We start from the raw sequence: 25,927 nt of genomic DNA, 5'->3' as shown, positions 1-25,927 counted from the left end.
ACACATATATATATACAGGAAGATGCATTATTGTACAATGTGACAAACAATTTATGAGGTAAGGCTTTTCCAAGAAGACAACCACACAATAGTCTAAGTAGATAACCTACAAACTCACAAGATGAGATGGCATGAAACTCCGAAAACCCTAGTAGGCTGTTACCAAGGACAACAGATGTGTGTGTGTGTATTTTAAGACTGCATTAAAATAAGTGCAATTCAGGTACATCAAACTAAGATAAATTCATAGCAACTGTCATGATAAGAGTTATCCCGTGAGGACACATCCAGGGTTGTATGCAGTTACTTCCCTTTTGCGTTTTGAGCTGCCGGTAGCGCCATTTTGTTCATGTTTTAATAAAAACTGTTTCATCAAACTACAACAGTGTCTAGTGTTGGTCGGCTGTAGGGACGCAGCACGATACAAGTACTTTTGGTGTCTACTTATGAAAATCAGGCCTGCATGCCAACAGGACAACATTTATGGCTTTGGCAGGGGGAATAATTATTGGTGTGTGGTTGTGAGTACGCCTATGGTTCTCTAACAAAAGTTCTAAGTATATGCTCATCTCAAATTCAAGAACATCCATGTAATCAGTTAGAATCAGTTAAAATTAATCAGGAGCCAATGTAACCACAATATGTTTAACACGGTGTGTGTGTAGCCCTTACAAATCAGTGGGAGACATTGTAAAGGGCGATCACCATCGACACACATTCCTATTTTCCCTTATTTAATATCAGACATCTAGATGCAACGGTTTTAGCTTGCATAAGCCTATACAAATAAGTATGTAAATATCTTGTTTCAGATATAATAAATGGCATGGAACAGAGGTAGACCTAATGAGAAAGAGAGAGCTTCCTGCCAGTCTCTAAAGAAGAGTTGTGTTTTGGAGGACAAATGGATATTATGCAAGTTTTGTTGCTCTTACCACTCTGTAACTTTTGTCGCCATATTGTTTTGGCAGAGCAGGGAATGACAAACTCTTCTGGTTCTGTCAACAAGGTGAGCCCAGCCTGCCGTACAGGAGAGGTGGCGGCATTCTCGAAAGGAGCTTTTATTTCCTGTGAAGTCCGAATTGCCACCGGGAGACTGCACGACTGGAACTCCTCCTGAAAAAAAGGTAGTTAGGGTTTTCGTTATTTTTAGTATTGTATAACAAACGAGTCTTTCCACGTGTCAAAGAGAAAATATGCAGACAAAATAAATAAATAAATAAATAAAATAAAACACGATAGAGAGAAGGTGAAGGATAATTAGACAATCTCAATCGCAATTTCACTTAGTTGATCAGATTAAGACAACAATTGCAATAACATGAGATTGGGACATGTTCTCCTCTAATAATATCTCTGTACAGGTCATCTTGTCATAACACATCTTATGTTGTTTGTCTATGTCAATATTTTCAAAGCTTTGATATCTTTTGTCAAAATTATTATATATGCTTTTCGTGGCTTACAAATAGGATGCTCTTTTCAAGAAGTTTGTTAATGTTACAGCTGCTACATACTCTTGTTATTATGTCCCCTGCATAGAATTCCTTCCACGTTAAATTGAGATTAATCCAAGCTTCTCTTGCAGGTTCTGTTATTTCTCCAGGTTGTGCAGGATTGCTCTTCAGACTTTGGGAAGGATAGGCTACGAATAGAAGTCCACCTGTAAAATAAAATACTTCACGAAATTGCCTTATTGTGGAAAGTACTTATTACTACATTGTTAAAAATATAATGAATATGACAAGGACATATTCATGATCATCATCATCTCAAAAACCAATTGATTGTGCACGCTGACAGACACGTCAGTCACTCACCTTGTTTGAGCTCAGTCGCTCTCATCAGGAGGAACGTCTGCCAGTCACGTGCTGAAGCCTCGTGATGAACTCGCAGCTCTTCTTCTGATGCTGACCGCCATGGGAACATCGTGGAAAACATCACGTGACTGAAAAAAATCAATCATTTCCTCTTTTGGTGCATTCTGACATTTTCCGCTGTCCGGATAATAGTAGGATTCAATGACATTTCACAAAGTAACACCCTGTTACACTCATTACACATTCCTGTTTCTTGTGTTGTGCAGGGATTTCAGTAAACATAGCAAAACACCTTCTGAGTTTCTACTTTAGCTTTTTACAAGTTTAATGTAGGCTTTTGGAATAAACAATGATGTTATTGTAACTAAAAAACTGTTGTTTACAAGTTAACCTTATTGTGTCAAACTCACCTCTTGTCACTAAGCCAGTGTGTGGCATATGATGACACGATGATGTCACATGTGTTGTCAGGAACACACTGCTTGTAGAAACTAGTGCCACAGGCCAGCGGGAACACATTGTCGAACTTGTGTATGTATGATGTGCTACCTACAAGGAATATAGAAAGATATTATTAGTTACTTCTTACATGAAATAATTAATTATATTAAAACTGAAACTTAACTTGAAATCTGACTCGACACACGCAAACATCAAATTACCGTAAATTGTTTTGAAGAGGCTGTTGTAGTCGTTGCTCGGTTGATCTTCGTACAACACCTGGATCTTAAGGTCAGGTCCATGTTTGTTTCTCAAATGGTCTGAAACAATAAATAATAGCTTATTTTATGCTAATGAATAAAACAATTTAAACTATTACTGTTTAACCGGTTTTTTGTCGTCATTCGTACTTTAAATTTTATGTTTTAATGTACTGATTTTTTTAGCAGTAGTGAAATTGAAAATCGTATGACACAAGCTATCATTGATATCATCGACTGATGATTACAGTTGCTGTTTACATCGCTCTTGGTGTTGCTATTCTTTACTTACCGATGATCCTGTGTATCAGTCGTAGAGACACTGACCCATCGCACATTCCATAGTCACCAATGGTGAACACGCCTTTTGGTGAAGGCACCGGCACATAATCTGTTAAAAGTAGTAATTGTTTTATTGATATGATGTAAATGAACATTAAAGATTATCGCCACACCCTAAGCTAATACAGCAACTTTCAGTGAGGTGCATCGATTGCACTAAGATATGCGTGTAAAGAGGTGGCGTGTCCTTTATTCATTTTTCAGAAACTAGAACGGAGATAAATAAAAATATGATGAACTTACCTATATGTGATAAAACAAAGTCTTCACAGATTTCAGTCACACCTTTCGTCCATCTTCCAAGACTATCGCCGTAGTAACCAGACCCAGGCTTCCAGAAGTGTTGAAAGTAAGGTGTCCTGGTCCCTGCTGACATCCTTCTTCTGACTTCTGACATCACCACAACATCTGAAGTCCTTTTCCCTGACTGTAGACATGACAGTGATGCCAGGTGTAGACAGGGCAGGCGACAGAAAGCGTTCACAAAACGAGGGAGGACTGTCTTCAACATGTTTCTTGCTTTCACTGTGACAGTGAAAAGAGGTGGAAGGTGTAGCTACCTGGCGCAGTAATCCATCGCGCAAGGGCACCTGTACGGAATAAAGTGCATTGTAGGCTGACTATTTTGTTTCGCTGCCAAAGACGTCCTTAGCAAGAGATGCAAACCAATAATAACCAGGTAACGAACACCATGCTAATCTATGCAATGTTGTTCTGTCTGCCGGCCTGTCTGCTGGTCTCATGTTCAATCTGTTTTCTGCCTTCCTTTCTTGAATCAGCTTCTCGACTCTTTACATCATGAAAATGTATTCAAACAAAATGTATAAATGATCTAAAGGTAAGTAAAAAAAAAAAAAAATAGAAATGGCCTTTCGGGGTCGTTTGTGATACAAGATGCATGAACTTTCCCATCAAATGCCTATCAGTAATCTACTAAATGATGTAAATAACATGTTCTGATTGCAGCCACACGGGAATTTCATGAATACTTCATTTACAGCAGACCAACTTAGTCCCCAATGTCCACTATACATTTATTTTGTAACAAATCAAATGTGTAAGACCCTGTCAGGGTGGTTTGTGGGTGTTTTATTCCTGTTTTTGTAGCTGTGGTGTTGTTCTTTTATTAGTTTTGCTTTGTTTGGCTTTGTTTACGTTTGTGTACGGTATTGAGTTCATTGTCTTTTGTCCTCACTCGAAAAACAAAACGAATTTAGACTTGTTGGTTGTGGTGTGTGTAGTGTCCCCACGTGCAGTCTGAAGGAAAAAACGTAAATTTCTTCAGTCAAAACCAGCCTTCGTGATACCTGTTACTCCTGAGTGAGTCATGTCCTGAATACCTCCACACCCTATTACCTACTTCACCAGTCAACCTTCTTCCCGGCCTATTAAGCACCAATTCAACATTCTCCTTTGTATGTCACGGGTACAACTTGAGGCCGCTGGCTTTCTGACCGACTTCCACAACTTGGGTGTTAAGTAGGATAAACTACTCAGTCAAAAATAACACCCAGCGAGCAAAGGTTTCACCTTGTAAGAAGTAGAACTAAAATATCATTTACAGCGACTGGACCTGACGAAGTTATTGTTTACTTTCTTATAGAAGATGTTTTTCTTCATCGTGTTTTTTTTTTCTGGTCAGATAGCATAATAAAATAAATAAATTGTTATTGTAGGCCTACCTAGAAGTCGTGAATCCGTCCTCCCTGTAGCAACTAGACCTTTCGCGGTAAATGTGTTTCAGACATACGAGACCCATGATACATTTACACTAAACAGGGAACTCAAATACTCTTAACACAAAGGAATATTCAGGTGTGCCCCATATTTGCTTCACATGCGACTTAAAATACGAGATTTTAATAACAACTCAGAGATTCCTTAGTAAATAAAGACTGAGATGGAAAAATCAGTTTCCTGATAAGTTAGTGAGTGAGGTTGCACAATCAGACATACGCATGCACATATCATCAGATTAATTTTTATTTGTAAAACAAATTTATATATATATATAGTTGGTAAATATATATTTGAGCAGTTACAATATTTAAAATCTGATATATAAACATGATAAGTTGATTTATATATAACATATAAATGACCTTATGAAATTCATCGAATCGCTCCTTATATAATTACATTTGCAATAGATATTATTCATAAAAAATTGAAATGTATTGTTAACATAAAATTTGATTTGCTCTCTTTATTATCTATTATAAACCAAAGCCTTAATAAAATGATTTTTATGTAAACATGTTTTCTGAAGTCCGTTAGTGCGAATATTAGTCACTTTAAAAATAAGATAGAAGATGTAAATATAAGAAATAATGATGAAAAGTAATGTAACTACCTATAAACATTTCAGTTTCAGTGTTGACTGATTATTTAAATAACTGGAAAATGTTTCCATAAGCAATGGTGATGATTTGCCTCTGTTCTGAGGTGTTCCACCCTGTGTTCTACAATTAACCGTTGCTTATTTTAATTTCTGTATGGCAAGCCGCCTCAGAAAGAGTTCGCTTTGGAAAGTCTCTGGGTCAGACGAAGCCACATGTTTAACAAAACATTCGTAGAATTTCTCGGATATGAACGATTCTTCTTCAGCAGTGCGTGTTTTCTTCAAGGTGTTTCTTAGAGTCGGGTCTATGGCCAATCGCATTGCTTTGACGAGAAGTCGCGAGAACAGCCTTCTGTCGTCTACCCCATCTGTACACACGTAAATATTATCGAATCATTAAACAAACATTGGCTATTGTGAATATAATACATTGATGTTTATTTAAGAAAAAAGACAACTATTCTTTAGTGCACAGAATCGGTATTATAATTAGAAGGAAAATCTTTATTTTTCCTATTTTCCTTGTTGTAAATACAAACCTAACCCTTTGAAGCTAGCGACCTGAGTGCACAAGGAGTGCTTTTTGGCAGTAGACGACAAAAGAAATAATTGTATGTACTGCAAAAATAAATCTTTTCTTGAATAAAAAAAATTATACACAAATGTTGTAACTACATAAAAGAGTCTGAAAAAATAACTGAATAAAATAAAATCACTGTTTCTGGGTTTATTGCTCGTTTATGTGATAATCTTTGTGAAAAGCTTTAATAAATATTATGAATTTTAAGCAAGGATGTAAATAATTTGAAATTCAGTTTTTGCACTGACCCGTCTGTAGTTTTTCTCGCCACGATGTCTTCATAACACAAGGAGTACAAAAGTCTTCTGGACCCTTTAACAAGTTGAGACCAGCCTGTCGGACTGGAGACATGGCTCCATCCTCGAAAGGAGCTTTTAGTTCCTGAACAGACCGCAGGGCTATGGGGACAGTGCATGACTGGAACTCCTCCTGTAACAACACATAGCTAGATTTTAGCAAATGTTACATATAAAAACACTATTTCAGAGTGTGATAACTACAATAAAGGAATCAGCTAACTAGATCACCATAAAGAAAAGACTGCGCAATGTTAAAATTTAGTTTTTATTTACACATGCAGGTGTGAAAAGTCGAATGTCTAGTTTAATAGTCAAAGAATTGTTTTTGATGTTTTAAGTTTTACTCACTGTTGTTATTATGCCCTCTACGTGCAGTTCGTTCCATGCCAAATCAAAATTAGTCCAAACATCCTTCAGACATTCTAGAGTGTGGCTGGTATTGTCCGCCATTGAAATGTTGGTAGTACGAGAGTTCGAGGTATTATTCCGCAGGTTTGTAGTTGGCAGCGTAACGAAAAGAAGTCCGCCTAAAGAAAAAAAAAAACAACCCACAAATTTCATGAAATTTGTAATTTATTGTCTTTTGTTGTAATAGGTATAACCTTTTGCTTAGTCTCTGACTTTTCACATATTATCATGGAGGCAAAATTCAATTTTGAAATGTTCATACTCGACATATAGACTATCGCCACTACTGACATATTTACAATGCTATCATCATTGTCAGTGTGGTAATTTTAGGTAACCGTCTACCCACCCACCCTGTTTGAGTTCTGCTGCTCTGTGGAGGAGGAACGTCTGCCAGTCACGTGATGAGGCCTCGTGATGAGCTCGCAGCTCTTCCTCTGATGTCGACCGCCAGGGGAACATTGTGTTGGAGCATCTGACATAACTAGACAACAGTTATTTCATCGTTATAAGTGGAAATAAACTTAGAAAACACAAGTACAAAAAGTGAGTGTGCGAAATAAAAGAGAAATAATGTGAGATTCTTTAATGTGCAAGTAAAACAACATTCCAATGTAAATCAACTGAGTCCGTTTTCTATAACTGTGTTATTGTTTTATATAAAGTGATATTCTTTTGCTACCATGGACAGAGAAAATAATATATTGAAAAGGATTCGTAATGGCATTTAGTCGTTTATATTGTTTGTATACAATCTAGCTCTCTTTGTTTTATTTAAGTGTAGGTGCCACGGATGGTCGGTAGGTTGGTTGATTTGTGTAAATGAATGTGTTTCTCGGAGAAAATTCCTGGGAACACTTCACATACTGATGTCCCGAGATCACAAGCGTTTTCCCCACTGTACTACTTAGTGCTACCACTGTCTCGGACTCACCTCTCGTTACTCAAATACTGCACGGCCATGAAGGAGACAATGACATCACAGGTGTTGTCAGGTACACACTGCTTGTAGAAGTTAGTGCCACAGACCATGGGGAACACATTGTTGAACTTGGTCATGTATGATGTTTCACCTAAAAAAAAGATAAAAGAGCTTCAAATTAATGTTTCTTGTTGTCTTTACCAATGTAGGTATGCGTCATATACACAAGTGAAGTAAGAGATTTAACTTTAACATCGCCATATCACTACAAGTCGTTACCGTAAATTGTTTTGAAGAGGCTGTTGTAGTCGCTGGATGGACGGTCTTCGTACAACACCTGAATCTTGAGGTCTGGTCCATGTTTGTTTCTTAAGTGGTCTGAAACAGCAATAATTAATCTTCAATTTATTTTATTGAAAAAAATTCAAAAAATTTAATAACGATACTTGCCAATTATTTTATTGTCATTAAGTTACATGAGAGAAAAGATAAGAAAAAGCGAGAGAAGGATAGACGAGAATAGCAAAGAATGCATGAAGAAAGAGTGAGAACTAACTAAAGAAAAAAGTTTGACTACACCATTTTTTTACCTAGCCCTTTACAAGCTAAATGATTTACGCTAATGATTAATATTATTGGTTGAGTGTTTCAATTACTCTTTACATGCCCAAGACTGCTGGTCCTTGTACTTGCCAATGATCTTGTGGATGAGTTGTAGAGACACCGACCCATCGCATGTTCCATAGTCACCAATGGTGAACACACCTTTTGGTGATGGCACCGGCACAGAATCTAGAAGACAGAAAAAGTGTAAATAGTTCTGGGCAATATTTGTTGAACTTAATGTCAGTAAAACAAAATAAATTATGTGAATTCCGTCGAGATTCTCTACCTAGTCCAACTGTCATCTACGACGAGGAGGTAGAATTTGCCCACACATTTAAGGACTTGGGCATGTTACTAACACACCTGAGAAAAGTGTGTCCACACATGTTACTTAATTCTACCAATCACAAAGACCTGTCATTGTGCTTCTCGGTATCTATTATAGGAGCTTGATTTTCTTTTTTGGTTAGTTGGGTCAAATGACACCCATGATGGTACAAGATACACGTATAAATCCGAACCCAAATACCAACATAAACTTTAAGCATGATAGTCACCTGAAAGTTCTAAACACATGTGTCTATATCAGTTCTAAACAAAAGTTTCACTTCTTTAATTAAATTGAAAACTAGTCTTTAACCTATATATATATATCTATTATGAAAATGTCACAAAAGTGGGATCACACTCAGTCGATGCTGACTTTCCGAAACAGGTGTCCAAGTATAACTAAACGATGATCAAAATAATTACATGTTTAAATGATTGGTGAACACATACACACACAAACTTTTAAGTGGAGATTGGGAGATATGATGCAGATACACAGACAAAATGAAAGTATAAACCATATAGTCTTAATCAATGAATGGAATCTTCCGTGTATTTATTTTCTAGGAGCAACATTTTAAAAACAAAGAAACAAAGAAACAACCAAAGAAACAAACTCGCATGACTTACCTATGAGAGATAAAATAAAATCTTCACAGATGTCAGTGATTGGTTTTGACAGTCTTCCGAGACTTTCTTCATAGTAGCCAGAACCTGGCTGCCAGAAGTATTGAAAGGGAGGAATCTTGATGTCTGATGTATCTGGATTCTCTGGCATTTTTTTGTACTGTTGATGTGACCACGCCGTGTGACATCCTTGATCCTAACTGCCGAGATGACAGTGATGTCAGCTGTAGACATGGCAGGTGACGGGCAACAGTTGTGTTGACAAGACGACGAATGACAGTCTTCAGCATGTTACCTTTACCTGGGCTGTAAGTCAGAGCACGCGCTAGTCAAAGTGCATTAGTTCGTTGCAGAGTTTGTTTGTTTACATACATCGTTAGTCTATGCCAATCAAATGTGTCTGCCGGCCAGTCTGCTTTCCTACTTTCAAGTCAGTCTCATACGTCTGGTGTATCTATAACTAGTCACTATCCAATCATCCAGTGGTTTGAAAATTTGCTAAATATAAACAAGGAATAGTCACTATTTTTATTTATCTTGCATACCGTGTAGATTTTGAATCGTAGCCTTTAAAATATTTAGGAATTACACTTTTAAGACTTTTACAGTTAAAATAACAAATTATCCGATTGCCGTTTTTTTACAAAATTATTTTATGCTTTCTGACAGAAGGCACGACTACATCAAAAACGAACAAAATAAAACGGTCACTTCCACCAGCAAAGCAAGTCCTGAGCACAGTGAGCGCACACCTACCTGTCAACCTTTCATTAATCCGGCAAATGCACTTCTCCAGTAAAGTGCGAAGGTAGCAAGTATGTCCTACAAATACGTGAACTCACCTCTTTCAAAGGAAGTATTTAGCCCTAAGAAAGAAAGAAAAAAAAAAAAACTAGGACAGGAAATCGTTCCACTTGAAAACCCATTTTCAGTCTACCTCTCCGTGCCCCGGCCTCACAACAGCAATAGTCCAACGTGCGCCATTAATTCAGGAATCCTATAAAACCCCATTTTGTTGTCCTACAATAGAAACTATGTTCATAATTTGTGAGGAATAATATCACAGACTTACAAGGTGTCGCAACCTCTCCACTCAGGAGTGTTTAGATATTTACCCGTTCTTTCTTTGGACACAACAGATGATCTGTCAGTGGGTTTTCAAATAACAAGAAATTATTATCACTGTTAATAAAATCTTTTAGCTAACACCCCAGAGAAGGTTACGAAGGATGCTGATCACACGAAAATACTTCCTAAAAACGGAACTTCTATAGGATAAAGCTATGACTAACTAAGCTAAACAGGTTATAGTGTGAGCATCTGACAGGCTGTCAGCCCTCAGTATGCTTGCAGACCAGATCCGAGGTGAGCGAACGTATGCGACAGTTTGGAGTGAAAGAAGGAATGAACACAGTAGTGACCACTGCCGCGTCTCTCTCCTTTTCTTCTATCTTACACTCTCCACACTAAAATAATTTAGTTTCTATTTTTTGAGAAACCAGTAGCATCTTTATAATAGCTGAAATTAACATTAAAACTTAAAATATCAGTGCTACTTTTTCACTTAACCACCGATCACGTGAGTTTTGTTTTGCTTTTTTTTTTTTTTAACTACGCCAATCAGGATATAGACATAAAGAGATAAAAACAAAGATGTTCCATAACAAAAAATACCAATCGAACAAAAGCTACAACCTATTTCTGAGACATCTTTGTCACAATCGGACAAGGTAGCAACTTATATAGTTGTCAAGGAAACACATGCAGGCATACATATAGACACATGCACCTATTGCCACATTGATCTTTATTCGTAAAACAAGCCTGTATATATATATATCTATATATACATGCCCACACATGATCTTATATTTCACAGATATATTCAACATATTTTAGCTCCAGTATTTTAATCCAAAAGATATTACTAATAAACAAATGAAGGGAATGCATTTGAAAACGAAGCAGAAGAATTGTTTTCGGATTTGCTTTTATTCCACTTTGCTCAAGCCTTATTTAGACGATGTTTTCTGAAATGTTGCAGTGCAGATTCTGATCGGGTAAATAACTAGAAGCTTTAAATATCATGGTTAAGAAATAAAGATGAACTCATGAGTTTATTGACAGTGACTTGGCTTTAACATCTTGACTCAGTGTGGAGTGTGATTTAGCAACAAGTAGCTGGACGATGTTTCTATAGACTATGGCGACGAAAATGTCGCTCTGTATCTACGGGGGAAATACAAGAAGTTGTGTTCTACAATTACCGATTGTTCATTTTAATTTCTGTGCGACAAGTCGCCCCACATAGGGTTCACTTTGGAAAGTTTCTGGGTTACACGCGGCCACCCGTTCAACAAAACATTCGTAGAGCTGATCCATTATATCCGACTGTTCCTCGGTACTCCGAGTTTTCTCCAGGGTATTTCTCAGGGTGGCATCCAAGACTAGTCTGTATGCTTGTACCAGACGACGAGCAAACATCTTTCTGTCGTCAACGCCATCTGTACAGATGTATGTACTTCTTTAATCAACAAACAAACATTGACTTTGTTGTATGTTTCAGAAAAAAAAGAAATCCTCCTTTATTGCACAGAAGGTGTAGCATTTAATTTTTGTTATAATTAGAACACAAACCTTTGCTCTTAAGATTTGTACGTGGGGAACACGGCGAAAATGTCTACGTTGCCCCCAAAATTTTTAATAATCACACAGCATTGAACTATGACCTTTGCAAGCTAGCGATCTGTGCATGCAACGAGTCATGTTGGACATCTTAAAACAACGAAAGACAATTTTAGGCTAAATGACAAAAGAAACAATAGTACAGACATAAAGAGAAAGCAAAGTCTATAATTATTCGTACTGAAAAATTATGTTTTTTGTTTACAAATTAAAGGTAATGTATGCATATGTTTTAAACACTCAAAAGAAGTGCCTGCAATCAAATCTTTGTATCGCTCGTGATAATAAAATAATTATTCTCGTAAAAACTTTGATAAATATGATGTTTCGTAAGAAAAAATGTAAATAATAAAAAAAATATTTTTGCGCTGACCTGTCTGTAACTTTTCTCGCCACAATGTCTTCATAAAGCAAGGAGACAAAAAGTCTTCTGGACCCTTTAATATCCTGAGACCAGCCTGTCGGACTGGAGACATGGTGGCATCCTCGAAAGGATCTTTTAGTTCTTGTAAAGTCCGATAAGCCTGCAGGGTAGTGCACGACTGGAACTCCTCCTGTAGCAACACATTGCTAGACTTTTAGTAAATGTCAACAGTGCATGACAGAAACTCTCCTTGTAATAATACTGTTCCACTGCTTGAGGACCAGAATTTAAAAAAAATTCCGGTGAAGAAAGATTGGAACAATATAAAATTTTATGGTTCTTTGTATACATGGTAAGGTGTACACGGCAGAATTTCTTGTTGAATTGCTAGACCTAGTCAAAGAACTGGTTTAAATGTTTTACATTTTACTCACTGTTGTTATTATACCATTTGTGTGTAGATCATTCCATGCCAAATCCAAATTCCTATAAATGTCCTTCCCGTTCTGTAGAGTATCAGTGATGTTTGTCACAGAACTGTTGGTATCACGAAACTGTGAGGTGTTGTCTCCGAGTTCTGTAAGGAGCTGAGTAACGAAGAGAAGTCCACCTAGAGAAACACCACCACACATTTTTATTTGATTATTGACTCATTTTTTTGGTAGGTAAATAATAAAAAAATAATTATCGAGTTTGTATACTATAGTCCCTGATATTCTCATTTTGTCATCGACTCGACGGTCATCTTTAATTTCTTCATAATCCACAGGTAGACCATCAGCGCGATTGACATCAGTGTTGTCATCATCCTGACATCGCAGTCATCATGCGCTCAGTGTTATAATCATGGCTTCTGCATAATCAGCCGCATCTCATCAGCACTCTTTGAATATAAACCTCTATTAAACAACCAAATACCAACCCACCCTGTTTGAGTTCTGCTGCTCTCAGGAGGAGGAACTTCCGCCAGTCACGTGCTGCAGCCTCGCGATGAACTCGCATCTCCTCTTCTGATGTCGACCGCCAGGGGAAAATTGTATTGGAGCATCTCACATAACTGGAGAGAATTATTTCATCTATATCTCCGGAGATAAACTGAGTGAAAATAGCTTATGATAACATCATTAGCAAAAAAAAAAAAAAAAAAAGACAAAAAAAAAAAAAAAGACAAAAAAACCAAAACAAAAAAACAAACAAACAAAAAAACCAAGCAAAATAAAACTAAAATAATAGATGACATTTCACATCCAAACTAAATTAAACGAGTTAGTGAAAATAGCTTATGATAACATCATTAGCGGAAAAAAAACAGCAAAAAAAAAAAAAAAAAAAAAAAAAAACCAAAACAAAAAAAAACAAACAAAAAAACCAAGGAAAATAAAACTAAAATAAAAGATGATATTTCACATGCAAACTAAATTAAACGAGTTAGTTTATATATTTTTTAGCCGTTTTAATATTTTATGTAAAGTGATGTTCTTATCTTACCTTTGGAAGAAGAAAAAAATTTTCTTAAAAAGATTTATAAAGATATTTTGTATTTTATATCGTAGATTTTTTTTAATAGGAATGTAAACGTCTGCGATTGTTGGTTGGTTGTTTGATTTAGTGATGATAAGTAAGTGTTTAATTATTTTGATGCCAAGAGTTACCACTGTCTCCGACTCACCTCTCCTCACTCAAAAAATGAACACCTATGAAGGAGATAATGACATCACAGGTGTTGTCAGGTACACACTGCTTGTAGAAGTTAGTGCCACAGACAATAGGGAACACATTGTTGAACTTGGATAGGTATGATGTTTGACCTAAAAACAATTTAAAATGCTGCAAAATAATATTGCTTGTTGCCTTTAACAATGTATGTACGTGATAAATAAAATAAAAGTTAAAGATTAACTTGCCAAACACATAGTATTGTCAAATCACTACAAGGCATTACCGTAAATAGTTTTGAAGAGACTGTTGTAGTCGCTGGATGGGTGATCTTCGTACAACACCTGAATCTTCAGGTCGGGTCCATGTTTGTTTCTTAAGTGGTCTGAAACAATTGCAAGCTATTTAAAAGCTAGCTGATGTACAGATGTAAGCTGATGGTTAATATCATCAAGTTACTGGTTAGAGTTACTGTTCACATTCCCCCAAACTGCTGGTCCTTGTACTTGCCGATGATCTTGTGTATCAGTTGCAGGGACACCGACCCATCACAGGTTCCATAGTCACCAATGGTGAAGACTCCTGTTGGTGAAGGCACCGGCACGGCGTCTAGTAGATAGACAAAATGTAAGTTAAAATGTGATGAACTGTTGGTCTATTCGTTGTGAAGGTGTTATCACATAACCCAACCTCACAGCAGTTAAGTGTGACGATGGTCATGCATGTCGGTACAGAAAGTGAAAGCGAAAGTTACAACTGAAAGTAGAAACAAGTTTTGAAAAAAAAGCAACCATCTTAATTATTCGTTCCAGGCGAGTGATTTACAATGCTCGAAACAGAAAATGAAGGCTCTGGCTCTAAGTATTATTATTCATAAAACTGAACTGTTAAAGGACAGAAAAAATACGTTGTAGGTGTGTAAGAGTAGAGGGGAGTCACGATCTCACACACGCACGCACGCACGCACGTACTACAAACAAAGGTTAGAAAACTCAGAATCACAAAGAAAATGCTGTTACATACCTATATGAGACAAAACAAAATTCTCGCAGATGTCAGTGGCTACTTTTGACACTCTTCCAAGACTTTCTCCATAGTAACCAGAACCTGGCTGCCAGAAGTATTGAAAGGAATGTTTCTTGTCTCCTGACATCCCTCTCCGAGTCGCTGACGTCCCCAAGCCGTCTGACGTTCTTTTAACTGACAGAAACGAACACAGTGACATGGGATGTAGACATGGCCACTAGTCAGTCGTCTTCACTAGACATGTTTCCAAAGTGAACAACAACAACAACAACAACAACAACAACAACAACAACAACAACAACAACAACAACAACAAACAACAAAAAGCCAGTGAAAACGTCCATAGGAGATTTACAAGGAATTCTTACATTATTCTGGAAAGAATATGCTATCCACACGCTCGCAACAGCTCACACGGTCTCCCAGGGGCTGGACCAATGGCCAGCGCCCACAGCACCCACGTGACGCTACAGCGCGTGAAGGCTTTTCGCACCAAAACTGTGGACAGGGTTGGGAGGGGCCATGAACAGCGAGCCCCCATTGGTAGAGCAAACAGCAGACTCAACACTCAAGCAGACGTCAGGCGTTCGTACAGTCAGCGAAAAAAGGCCTCGACCTTTCCCCCCGCGAACCGGCTAAAAATAGCCTGAACTATGACGTCGTCTTGCTGTCTAACACTGGTGCGTCTAGTGCGCTAAGAGAAAGGCAGGCACAGAAACACGCGACATGGAGATATAATCAATCATGATAGACAGCGCGAGCAAACATGTGCAAACCACTTTAAAAAACTAATATTATCACAACCTCATCTACGCATTCATACAGGATAAATAAAACAACCTGATAAAAAGCATCTTTGACATTGGCCGTTGTTAGTGTTCATATTTCACAGCACTCCGTAGTTTAAATTTTTTTCCGTTGCATTGACATACATTTGCGAATCATAAGTCGAGTCAAATAGCTAATTTAATAGTACTAAAGGAAGACACATCAACGGTAAACTAAAATTAAAATTCATCGAAGCCAAATGCATCAATCAAACAGAACCTAAGACCTCACTGTTAAAAAACATGGGAGGTGCTTTATATTCATTTTCAGAAAACGAGAACAAAGGGAGACAGACAGAACGACAGTCCGTCAGACCGACCGACAGACAGACCGACAGACCGTCAGACCGACAGACAGAAAACAAAGAAACAAGGATGTGAGGAAATGACCAATATGCGATAAAATGAAATCGTCCCAGATGTCAGTCGTCGATGACTGTGGCTATTGTAATCAGAATCTGCCTTCCAAAAGTGTCTTACCTTCTGTTGCAGTTTCTGACATCCCTCTTCGTACAGTTTTCATCGCCAGGCCATCTGATGTCCATCTCCTCGACTGTAGAGATGACAATGAGGCCAGGTGTAGACAGGACAGGTGAGAGACAGCAGCTGCGTTTACAAGACGAGGGATGACCGTCATCACCATCTTACCTTCAGCTGACAAGCGGAAAAGTGATGAAGATTGCAGCTCAGCTTCTTAGTAATTCAGTCCACGACTGCACTTGTACAGGTTAAAGTGCACGAGCCAGTTGGAGAACTGGTTTTACTGGGAGATAAGGGGGAAAGGAGAAAGAAAGATAAAGTATGAGTACAGTGTTGACACGTAAAATTTTGTCTTTCGGTCTCTTGTCGGTCTGCCTGTCTCTTTGCTTTTGACTTACTTTCATTTCATAACATCACTAACTTACTAGGCTTACGTATGTACTTTCACACCCGATGCTTTGACACATTGTTTAAGAGGACAATTTTTTTCTCTAGAATGTAGCTCCCTGCTAGGAACCTTTACTATCGAATACGCAAAACTTTATCATGTGACCGGTTTCCTTAAGCTGTGACTGTGTAAAAACTAAAAAGATAGGTAACCGCACCTTTTACTTACCTTGAATTTCTGTCTGTCTGTCTGTCTCACTCTGACCTGCATGCGGCATCTGGTTGCAGGACTGACTGTCTTGCACTTATATATCTTTAGTTCCTGACTCACCGTAAAACATCAACCCTCTTCCCCACCTCTGACACAGTGCCAGGTCAAGACAACCCTACTCTGGCACATGTCTCTTTTGTTTTTAACAACAGTTATTCGGTAAAACATACGACCCTTTGTGATACACAACACTTTTCTATTCATCCTACTTTCTTCCCTATCTTGTATGTCATTTCTACATCCAATTACACCTCCTGGAATACAAAACCTTAGAATATATAATCATAATGGCTTTTAAGTATTTTTAAAGATGTTAATAAACATGTTCAACCAGTGTTGCAGTATGGGGATGAACTCTGGGGTTGTCATCATGTAGCAGATTATTTGTAGCAATTCACTTTTTGACTTTGAAAAGGTCTTGGGTGTAGATGGGCCTACTCCTGAGGATTTAATTTATGGTGAACTACACAAACATTAAGTAACAGTGAACTACATTCGATACATTAGTTAATGGGTAAAACTTTCTAGAATAAACAATGAAAGACTGCCCTATAAATTGTAAAAAATAATATGTGGTTTAGACTATAATGGTAGAATGAAGTGGGTTTCTAATTCTTCTTAGGCCCTCGTTGTATTCGTTGCAGTTACAGTTTCTTTGGCAGTTTTTTTTTGGGTTCTTTTTACAGGGTGGGTTACTAGGACAATACTAACAGCAATACATTAAATGTTGACTCTCACTTTAACGATTGTTTCTGGCTAGAAAGATGGATACAGCAACAGGTCAAGACAACCCTAGTCTGGCACATTCTCCCTTGTTCACACATGTTTCAATGTCAGTTATTCGGTTAGGCCAGTATGACCCGTCGTGACATACACAACTATTCTATTCGTCCTGCTTTCCTCCCTTCCTCCATCTCATGTATGTCAGATAAAGACACGCATGCTGGAATGACTAATTATCATTTGTCAGAGTCAAGCGTTACCAGAGGTCAGAACCTTTAACCGCAGGATGACCCCGACTTGTTTCATGCGTGTCTACAGTGTCACTAGATGTAACTGTAATTTAAGAAAAAACAAATTTCATGATAGAATCAGACCTGCTTAGTGGACTAACTGTGCATGTGCATTTATTAACATGTGTTCCTTTAACCCCATGATGGCCTCGTGAAACTTGTTTCATGCTTGTCTACAATGTCACCTGGGAATAGTCCTTCTCACTTGTCTATTTTGTGTTTCCCTTGTTTGATGATCAACTCACTGAAGACACAACTATCTCACAATCGTTTCCCGAAAGTTAGTGAGTAGCTATTAATGATTACAATCTACGTTTTCACAAATTTTGGGTACAGTATATTTTAATCAAACATGGAGTGCACCCGCACACTAATCAACTACAATCTCACCAGTCAGCACTAAGACAATGATGGCAACACAACTTTTGTTCAAAATAATGTTCTTACAAATCGATGGTAATTATCCAGATGATTACTCAATAGCTCAATGTCGACAGTGAAAATAAAGAAAAAGGGTGAGTGCGCACACCGGAAGACCAACATCACTACATGACAGGCATCATTTGCTCGGCCAAAACAACCAAAACAAAAAAATAAAAAACAAGACAAAATGGACTTTTAAAAACTGATTTCAAAGTGGGTGTCTTTAATGTCTGAGAAAACTATTAAAACTTTCAGCCATTAGTTCAAGATTCCTTGGCCTTGTTTCTGACCATGGTTGCGCCATGAAGAGTTGGCCTCCAATGACATTCCGAGAGCACGTGCGCCATGTGAGGGGAAGGCGAGAACTTGATAACGGTCCTCCCCCCGACCTCAGCAGCACCAGCCCGTTATTCTATCCTCCCATCCGCTCCCCCAGGTCTGGAAATACACCAGTTCCCCAGTTCCAGACTTCCGCAATGTGGAGCTGACGAAGCTGATTGGTGGCCTGCCCAAACAACAACAACACTCTTTGTCCCTGAGTTTTTCTACAAAAGATGCAGACTTGTGATACAATGAATAAAACAGTCTGTCGTCTTTTCAAGAAGAAGAAGAAGTATTGTGACTTTGTGGTCATGTGAAAGTCTCCTGACACACAGTCAGCACTCAGTGTGATTGTAGACATGATTAGAAGTGAGCGAATATATGCGATAGAGTGAGTGAACAGGAAGACGAACACAGCAGTAACCGCCGCCAGGTCTTACTCTCTCTTACACATACATGGCTTAGAAACTTAGTTTGCTCTTCATCATAGGTACAATTAACACTAAAACTTAAAACCACAGTGGTTTTGTTTTTGCATAATCGAGAAGTAAATATTAGACTAAACTATAAAAATGACTAAGACAAAGAAGAAATAACTTCTAAATAACTAGACAGAAATGTTAGGTATGTCTGATGGTTTAGTGGGAGAAGTGCAGTGACTGCATGCAAATATCTCAGATTAAGTGTGAATTATAATTATCTGAATACGTGGGGATTGTTTCTATATGCAATGGTGATGAGACCATAGCTTTATGTTTGGTAAAGTACAGCCAGAGGTTCAATACTACAATTACCGTTTGTTCATTTTGATTTCTGTGCGACAAGCCTCCTTAAAAACAATTCACTTTGGAAAGTCTTTGGGTTCATCAAGGCCACTTTCTTAACAAAACATTCGTAGAATTGTTCTAATATGAACGATTGTTCCTCTGCAGTCCGTGTTTTCCTCAAAGTATTTCTCAAAGTTCCATCTAGGATCAGTCGCAATGGTTTCACGAGAAGAAGAGCAAACAGCTTTCTATCTTCAACACCGTCTGTACACAGATAAACAATCCTCAATTAACAAACAAACATTCATAATTATAAATACAACAAGCTGGTGCTCTTTACAGAGAAAGGACGACTAGACCTTATTCCAAAGCATTTATTTCTAATTTTTAATATAATTAAAAGATAAACCTTTACTTTAAGTTTCCGGTGTTGTAAATGCAAACACTGAGAGATGTGAAGATGTCGAAGCTGCGTGATATTTTTAATTAATAACATAGTAACCTAACAAAGTGCGAAAGATGCTGGGGGAAAAAAGAGGGACAATTGTTAAGAGGAATAAAGAATGCGTGAGGTGAATGTGAGAGTAACAAGAAGTAGCGTCTGCTGCAGTCATGTGTGTGTGTGTCGTAGAATGTTTTTTCGCAATTAAATATTATTTCTGCCAGTAAAGGTAATTAAAGAAGCAAACTGTTACCGTTAAAATAGTTTGTATTTATGAGAAGAGTTTATTGAGCATTGTCTTTTGAAAGTCGTTGAACAGGACCAGTACAAAGTGTCATCAACATAAAATAATTGACAATTAAGGTGTATTAGACAGCGCTCCTACACTATCAAGACGTGGCTACAACCGGTGACATGTTCTGAGAAATGTCCTCCCCCACCTCAGAGACCCTCGACATTTTTTTTATCTTATTTCATTGGGAGCCCTTTTTTAGGGGTTAGACACTTTTGTCAAAGTTGAGATTGAAAAACTTTGAAATTGTTTCATGCTGTGTATCTTAGGGAAAAAGTATAGATAATGTGAAATTTGTGTTGCACTGACCCATCTGTAGTTTTTGCCTCCACACTGTTTTGATAATACAAGGAGTGAACACGCCCTCTGGTTCCTTTAACAAGTTGAGACCAGCCTGTCGGACTGGAGACATGGCGGCATCCTCGAAAGGAGCTTTTAGTTCCTGTAAAGTCCGGAATGTCATCGGAATAGTGCACGACTGGAACTCCTCCTGTAACAACACATTGGCATAGTGTAGCCAATATCAATGATTCCATTCTAGAACTCATCAGGTTCCACAGACTGACAAACTCGATTTAAAAAAAAATGTGTATAAGTCGGAATGTTTAGTATCAGTGCAAGACAGTAGACGAAGAATTATTTGGATGTTATTTTTTAGAGTTTTTTTCATGTTTACTTACTGTTGTTATTATGCCCTCGGCATACAGTTGTATCCACGCCAAATCAAAGTAAGTCCACACGTCCTTAGCGTGTTCCTCTGGAGAGCTCGTGGTGTCCGTTACAGAAATGTTTGTGTTTCCAGACAGTAAGATGTTATTCCACATGTTGGTAGCGCACTGCGTCACGAAAAGAAGTCCGCCTACAGAACACATGTTATAACGGATTCATTATCTCATTAGTCATTGAATTTTACAACCTATCATTCTGACAAGTGTCATTGTTGTCACCGTGAGCTAATGCCAGCGACCTAACAATGATTTCTTAATATTACACATTTCTTTGGTACATCCGTGTACATAACCTGGAGTCAAGCATCCATCTCACCTTGTTTGAGTTCTGCTGCTCTGTGGAGGAGGAACGTCTGCCAGTCACGTGCTGCAGCCTCGTGATGAGCTCGCAGCTCCTCTTGTGATGTCGACCGCCAGGGGAACATTGTATTTGAACACCTCACATAACTGAACACAACAATTACTTCACCTATATTCTTGCATATAAATTTATTAGAAAAATGTAGCTTCTAATAGCAATGGGAAGTATGACAAATAAAGAGAAATAATAAAACAACCGTCAGGTGCCAGTGAATAAAAAAAATCTTTGAAAGAGGTTCAAGGTGGAAGTTGGCATTATGACCTGATTATAATTGGGTTACAGAGAGAGTGGAAGGGAAACAATCCTTTTTTCTCGATATGTATGTTATGCTTATTGAGTCTGAATGCAGATGACCACCACTTTCTCGAGTTTCGACTACTATTTCTACTTTTGAACTAATGTTATGCTGTTTTTCCTATTTTAGTGGTAATAGATATTAAAGTGTACAGTTTTTAAATATTTACGAGAGAAATTGTATGTGCCTACGTAAATAAAACTTATTTTGTGTTTTAACAAGTGTCAATGCAAAGTGATATTTTTATGTTATTGTTGGACCAAAAACCTGTTTCCTGATAATGATTAAGATATTGTGCATTTTTCTATTGTAATTATCAAAATATCGTTTTTGTTCGTTTGTTTGTTTTTATTTGAGCAGTTGGTGTCACAGATGGTCAGTTTGTCTCCGACTCACCTGTCGTCACTCAAATACTGCACGGCCATGAAGGAGATAATGACATCACAGGTGTGGTCAGGTACACACTGCTTGTAGAAGTTAGTGCCACAGACCATGGGGAACACATTGCTAAACTTCGATAGGTATGAAGTTTCACCTAAAACGAAAAAAAGACCCACAAAAATAATACTTCAAGTTGTCTTTACAGATACACGTACATGTTTATACATAAACTGAAATTATAGGTTTAAATTGCGAAAGTCATTTACACAACATTACCTTAACATTACAAGGCATTATCATAACATTACAAGGCATTACCATATATTGTTTTGAAGAGGCTGTTGTAGTCGTTGGATGGATGGTCTTCGTACAACACCTGGATCTTTAGGTCGGGTCCATGTTTGCTTCGCAAGTGGTCTGAAACAATAAAAAGTTTCAATTCTTTTAGTTAATAACAATTTAAAAATACGGAAGACATTATTTTTTGTCATCAGTTGTAACTATTTCTCATCACTATTTTTTTGTATTTTCAATTATAACGATTTTTTTTTTAAATGTGGGACGCATCTTGCGAATCACTATAACGGAGGCTCTTGCGTAGAAGGAGGTTAATTCCAAGTTGCTTATTCATTTACTCAACAAGGAGGTGTTAGTACATACATATTGTACATACATACAGATGTTTTTACCCTGAGACTAAAATAACCCTCATTACCCTCAATTAACATAAAAAAGCAGTTAACTTAGATTGAGAGCCACCGCCCTTTCATTCCTCTCCCTCGTTTTGTGCTGACTAAACTATTCTTATCATATGTTTGGTAAATCAGCTCTTGACATCTCTAACATCCCTGACATAAGAACTGTCATGAAATTCCATGATGTCGCATATTCTATCTCTCGGTCACTGTCCCACTGTCTAAAAGTGTTCACATATTAGCCAGGTCACTGAATAAATTTTGAAGTTGACCTTTTTTTTCTTCCACAGATTTCATTGCTGACATTACCTGGAACTTTATGGGTACTTCTACCTGCTTCAGCAAACTAATTACTTACGTGACCCAGCTGATTGACTGTAATAATAAATAATAATTTACGCTTATAAGTGATGGGAACAATTGCTGGTGGTCTGTGTACTTGCCGATGATCCTGTGTATCAGTTGTAGATACACTGACCCATCGCATGTTCCATAGTCACCAATGGTGAACACGCCTTTTGGTGAAGGTACCGGCACGGAATCTAGACAACCGAACAATTGCAAACAAGTTATTCAGGTTAAAATTCGTCGATTCCACTGACGAGGTGGAATTATCTAACTGACTGGCAAAGTGGAAATTCCCAAAAGTTTACTTTCTAGAAACGAGATTAGAAAACGGAGAAGGACAAAATCGTATGAATCACATACCTATATGAGATAAAACAAAATCTTCACAGATGTCAGTGATTGGTTTTGACAGTCTTCCGAGACTTTCTTCATAGTAACCAGAACCTGGCTGCCAGAAGTATTGAAAGGAAGGTGTCTTGATGTCTGTGGTATTGTCTGGCATCTCTCTTCGTGTCCCAGACGTCCTCGCGCCGTCTGACGTTCTCCTCCCTGACGGAACTGACGACAGTGACACGGGATGTAGACATGGCCACCGGCAAACACAAGTCGTGTTCACAAGACGGGGAAGCACAGTCTTCAACATGTTTCTAGAGTGAACGAAGAAAGCTGAACATTAAGCTAGTACACGCATGACTACGTTTGAAGAGATTCCCACTGTTGTGGAATATATAGGCTGTCTGAAGATAAAATCACGCATGATTAAATACCCGAGCTAACAAGGGCAAGGGATTTTTTTAGATAGTGTATCATCACAGCCTCATCCACCCATTCATACCCACTGTAAGAACACACACATCAAACCATAACAAAGCATCCTTGACCTGGGTGTTGTTGATGTTACAATATACGACATCGCAGTTATTGTTTTTAATTTTGATTTTACTTGTTGTGCATTTAGTGGCATTGTGTTGACCTGTACTTGTTGATGGTGTCCTCAAAATTATAATAAACTGTTTACCTGCCTGTGGCCTTTAATTTTTTTTTATCTTCTGATTAAAACTGTTATCTCTAAACAACGCACTGAAGGTTTCTTCGTTTGTACTACCTTTCCACCATCGCTATACAGTCACATGTTTAAATGGGATGTCTCTCTGCTTGGTGATCATGTAGATAAATATTTTGACTGTGTTGTCTACATTCTTGATTAGTGATTGATTAATTGTAATAACTGTATGATCTGAAGATATAAGCTTTGACCAGCATCTTCCCTAGAGTTTTGTTTGAAGTACTAGAAGTCATCTTTAGAGCAACGACATGTGTTTTATTCATTTAAAAAAAAACTTATTTATTGTGTTTATTTATTAAATTCTTTGTAAGCTTGCCATTAGTGCTGGGCTATGGTGTTATATCAGTTCATGTTATTATTATTGTTTGTTCAAAGAAAACACTTCAATCAACAGGTGATTTCGCATGACAAAAGGATTGTGACAAGTGGAATAGAGAGAAAAGGTTTCAAGAGCTAATAAAAGTGATGTGATATGTTGGCTTTAGGAGGATGAATGTTGATACTATCAGGCTACAGGTGTTGATTGAAGGTACTGATGTCCTCATTTCCTAGTCACGAATTCTGGATGCCTTTGGTCTCGATATTGGAAAATCACTATACCACGTGTGTGTGTGTGTGTGTTTATGTGTGTGTTTATCTGTGTGAAATTTTCGAACCTCTCTTTCTTCCACCTTTCCCAAACTCTCTCTTCTGCCTTGTTTGTTTGTGCCAATGTCAAGAAGTTTCTACTTATCAACCTCGTCGGCCAGAAACTGCTTATACAGACAGAACGAGAACGGGAGGTATGTGTTTACCCACCCTGTACCCAACAACTCTTGATTGTAGAAGTGGTGAGCTGTGTAAGTGAAATTGTAAATACTCTATGGGAACATACTGATCTATTCAATCAACGTGAAACACTTGAGCAGACACGCCAGTCACAGTAAAAGTTTTTTTCCCAAGGAAAAAGCTTTTCTTTAAAATATTTGAAAGAAAAGTAAATCTGTAATTAATTTGCAGACAAATGATGAGCTTCAGAGACTGTTAGCAGAAGTAGTCTGCAGGTAACAAATGGAAACGATTTTGGCGGAGTAATAAAACAGCCAAAACCTCAGGTATACAGTTTAAATAAAAGTAACAAAGAAACAACAAAGTCAGCATAGAATCACGAATGAGACAAAAAATAGAAAAATAATCCAAAACAAAATAATACAAAACACCCTTATCCCCCAAATGCCAAAATGTCAGTCCCCTCAAGCAAGTTAGGAAAAGCTTACAAAAAGTTTACATAAGCCTTACTCAATTGCTCATCTAACCATCATTCCTGAAGACCATTAGTACAAACTGTGACATGTTCAATAATTACACAATAGTTAGATATGTCTAAGAAGTAATGATGGAATAAGAGTTTTAATTAATAAGAAAAGGGCAGCGACTGTATGTAAATATCTTTGTGTCAACGTGGACTGGTGATGATCTAAATAAATGGAAACTATTCCTATAGATAATGGTAATGAAAACTTGACTTTATGAAGTGTGGAAGTTCAACAATGTGTTTTATTGTTCGTAAGAAGCATCTAATTGCAGATTGCTCATTTTAATTTCTGTGCGACAAGCCCTCTTATGAATGGTTCGCTTTGGAAAGTCTCTGGATTCAAAGTGGACACTTGTTTAATGAAACGCTCGTAGAACTGTTTCCAATATGGACGATCTTCCTCAGCAGTTCGTGTTTTTCTCAAGGTATTTCTCAAGGTGGCCTCTACGGGCAATCGCAAGGCATTTATGAGAAGAAATGCAAACAGCTTTCTGTCCTCAACACCATCTGTAAAAATATAAATATCACTCAGTAAACTTTCACGATCGTGAATACAACACCTTGATATGTTTTAGAAAATAGACTGTCATCGCTTATTGCATAGTTTATTATATAAACTTTGTGATCATTTTTAAGTGTACAACAAAAAAGTGTCTACAATTAAATCATTGTTTTCATTGTATTTGTTACTCGTTTGTGCTGTAATTTTCTTGTAAAATTCTTCACGCGAAGCATTTTAGGTAGGGAAACTGAAGATAGTGTGAACTGTATTTTTAACTGACCCATGTGTAGTTTTTCTCGCCACATTTTTTTGATACTGCAAGGAAGA

At 37.6% G+C, this 25,927-nt stretch overlaps 4 protein-coding genes across 8 annotated transcripts in view; all 4 read right to left on the bottom strand.

Annotated features, from left to right (window-relative positions):
- LOC112574925 (farnesoic acid carboxyl-O-methyltransferase-like) overlaps nucleotides 1-25,927 on the bottom strand; it is a 32,392-nt gene that overhangs the window by 1,283 nt on the left and 5,182 nt on the right. The window contains exons 1-7 of one of the 2 annotated variants that reach the window (XM_025256303.1): nucleotides 3,107-3,866; nucleotides 2,814-2,912; nucleotides 2,483-2,581; nucleotides 2,231-2,369; nucleotides 1,821-1,948; nucleotides 1,518-1,663; nucleotides 936-1,116 (exon numbers count right to left, since the gene is read on the bottom strand). In XM_025256303.1, coding sequence (XP_025112088.1) covers nucleotides 936-1,116; nucleotides 1,518-1,663; nucleotides 1,821-1,948; nucleotides 2,231-2,369; nucleotides 2,483-2,581; nucleotides 2,814-2,912; nucleotides 3,107-3,374 — 1,060 coding nt within the window. In that variant the 5' untranslated portion in view covers nucleotides 3,375-3,866. Of the gene's footprint in view, nucleotides 1-935; nucleotides 1,117-1,517; nucleotides 1,664-1,820; nucleotides 1,949-2,230; nucleotides 2,370-2,482; nucleotides 2,582-2,813; nucleotides 2,913-3,106; nucleotides 3,867-25,927 lie in introns of those variants that run through there. The other variant, XM_025256304.1, reaches the window with a different exon arrangement.
- On the bottom strand, nucleotides 4,888-9,756 carry LOC112574927 (gibberellic acid methyltransferase 2-like). 3 transcript variants are annotated; one of them, XM_025256308.1, is made up of 9 exons: nucleotides 9,733-9,756; nucleotides 8,980-9,282; nucleotides 8,077-8,205; nucleotides 7,693-7,791; nucleotides 7,426-7,564; nucleotides 6,845-6,975; nucleotides 6,432-6,610; nucleotides 6,033-6,213; nucleotides 4,888-5,572 (listed from the first exon to the last, which is right to left on the bottom strand). In XM_025256308.1, exons 2-9 carry the CDS (start codon nucleotides 9,125-9,127, stop codon nucleotides 5,343-5,345), a joined length of 1,236 nt encoding a protein of 411 aa, XP_025112093.1. In that variant the 5' UTR covers nucleotides 9,128-9,282; nucleotides 9,733-9,756; the 3' UTR covers nucleotides 4,888-5,342. The 3 variants fall into 3 exon arrangements, with proteins under 3 accessions (XP_025112093.1, XP_025112092.1, XP_025112094.1); XM_025256307.1 differs by lacking the exon at nucleotides 9,733-9,756 and having other exon boundaries at nucleotides 8,980-9,536; XM_025256309.1 differs by lacking the exon at nucleotides 9,733-9,756 and having other exon boundaries at nucleotides 8,107-8,205; nucleotides 8,980-9,536.
- Nucleotides 10,794-24,230, bottom strand: LOC112574918 (gibberellic acid methyltransferase 2-like). 2 transcript variants are annotated; one of them, XM_025256294.1, is made up of 9 exons: nucleotides 16,015-16,608; nucleotides 14,705-14,881; nucleotides 14,192-14,290; nucleotides 13,968-14,066; nucleotides 13,695-13,833; nucleotides 12,952-13,082; nucleotides 12,460-12,635; nucleotides 12,035-12,215; nucleotides 10,795-11,480 (listed from the first exon to the last, which is right to left on the bottom strand). In XM_025256294.1, exons 1-9 carry the CDS (start codon nucleotides 16,175-16,177, stop codon nucleotides 11,251-11,253), a joined length of 1,395 nt encoding a protein of 464 aa, XP_025112079.1. In that variant the 5' UTR covers nucleotides 16,178-16,608; the 3' UTR covers nucleotides 10,795-11,250. The 2 variants fall into 2 exon arrangements, with proteins under 2 accessions (XP_025112080.1, XP_025112079.1); XM_025256295.1 differs by lacking the exons at nucleotides 14,705-14,881; nucleotides 16,015-16,608 and adding an exon at nucleotides 23,099-24,230 and having other exon boundaries at nucleotides 10,794-11,480.
- LOC112574930 lies at nucleotides 18,029-21,089 on the bottom strand. Its single transcript, XM_025256312.1, has 5 exons — nucleotides 20,975-21,089; nucleotides 20,611-20,789; nucleotides 20,240-20,420; nucleotides 19,224-19,460; nucleotides 18,029-18,613 (listed from the first exon to the last, which is right to left on the bottom strand). The coding sequence occupies exons 1-4, from the start codon at nucleotides 21,081-21,083 to the stop codon at nucleotides 19,231-19,233; spliced, it is 699 nt and encodes a 232-aa protein (XP_025112097.1). The 5' UTR covers nucleotides 21,084-21,089; the 3' UTR covers nucleotides 18,029-18,613; nucleotides 19,224-19,230.

Source organism: Pomacea canaliculata, linkage group LG11 (genome assembly GCF_003073045.1).
Source record: "Pomacea canaliculata isolate SZHN2017 linkage group LG11, ASM307304v1, whole genome shotgun sequence".
Lineage (NCBI taxonomy): Eukaryota > Metazoa > Mollusca > Gastropoda > Architaenioglossa > Ampullariidae > Pomacea > Pomacea canaliculata.
This window is presented reverse-complemented; position numbering and strand designations above follow the sequence as displayed.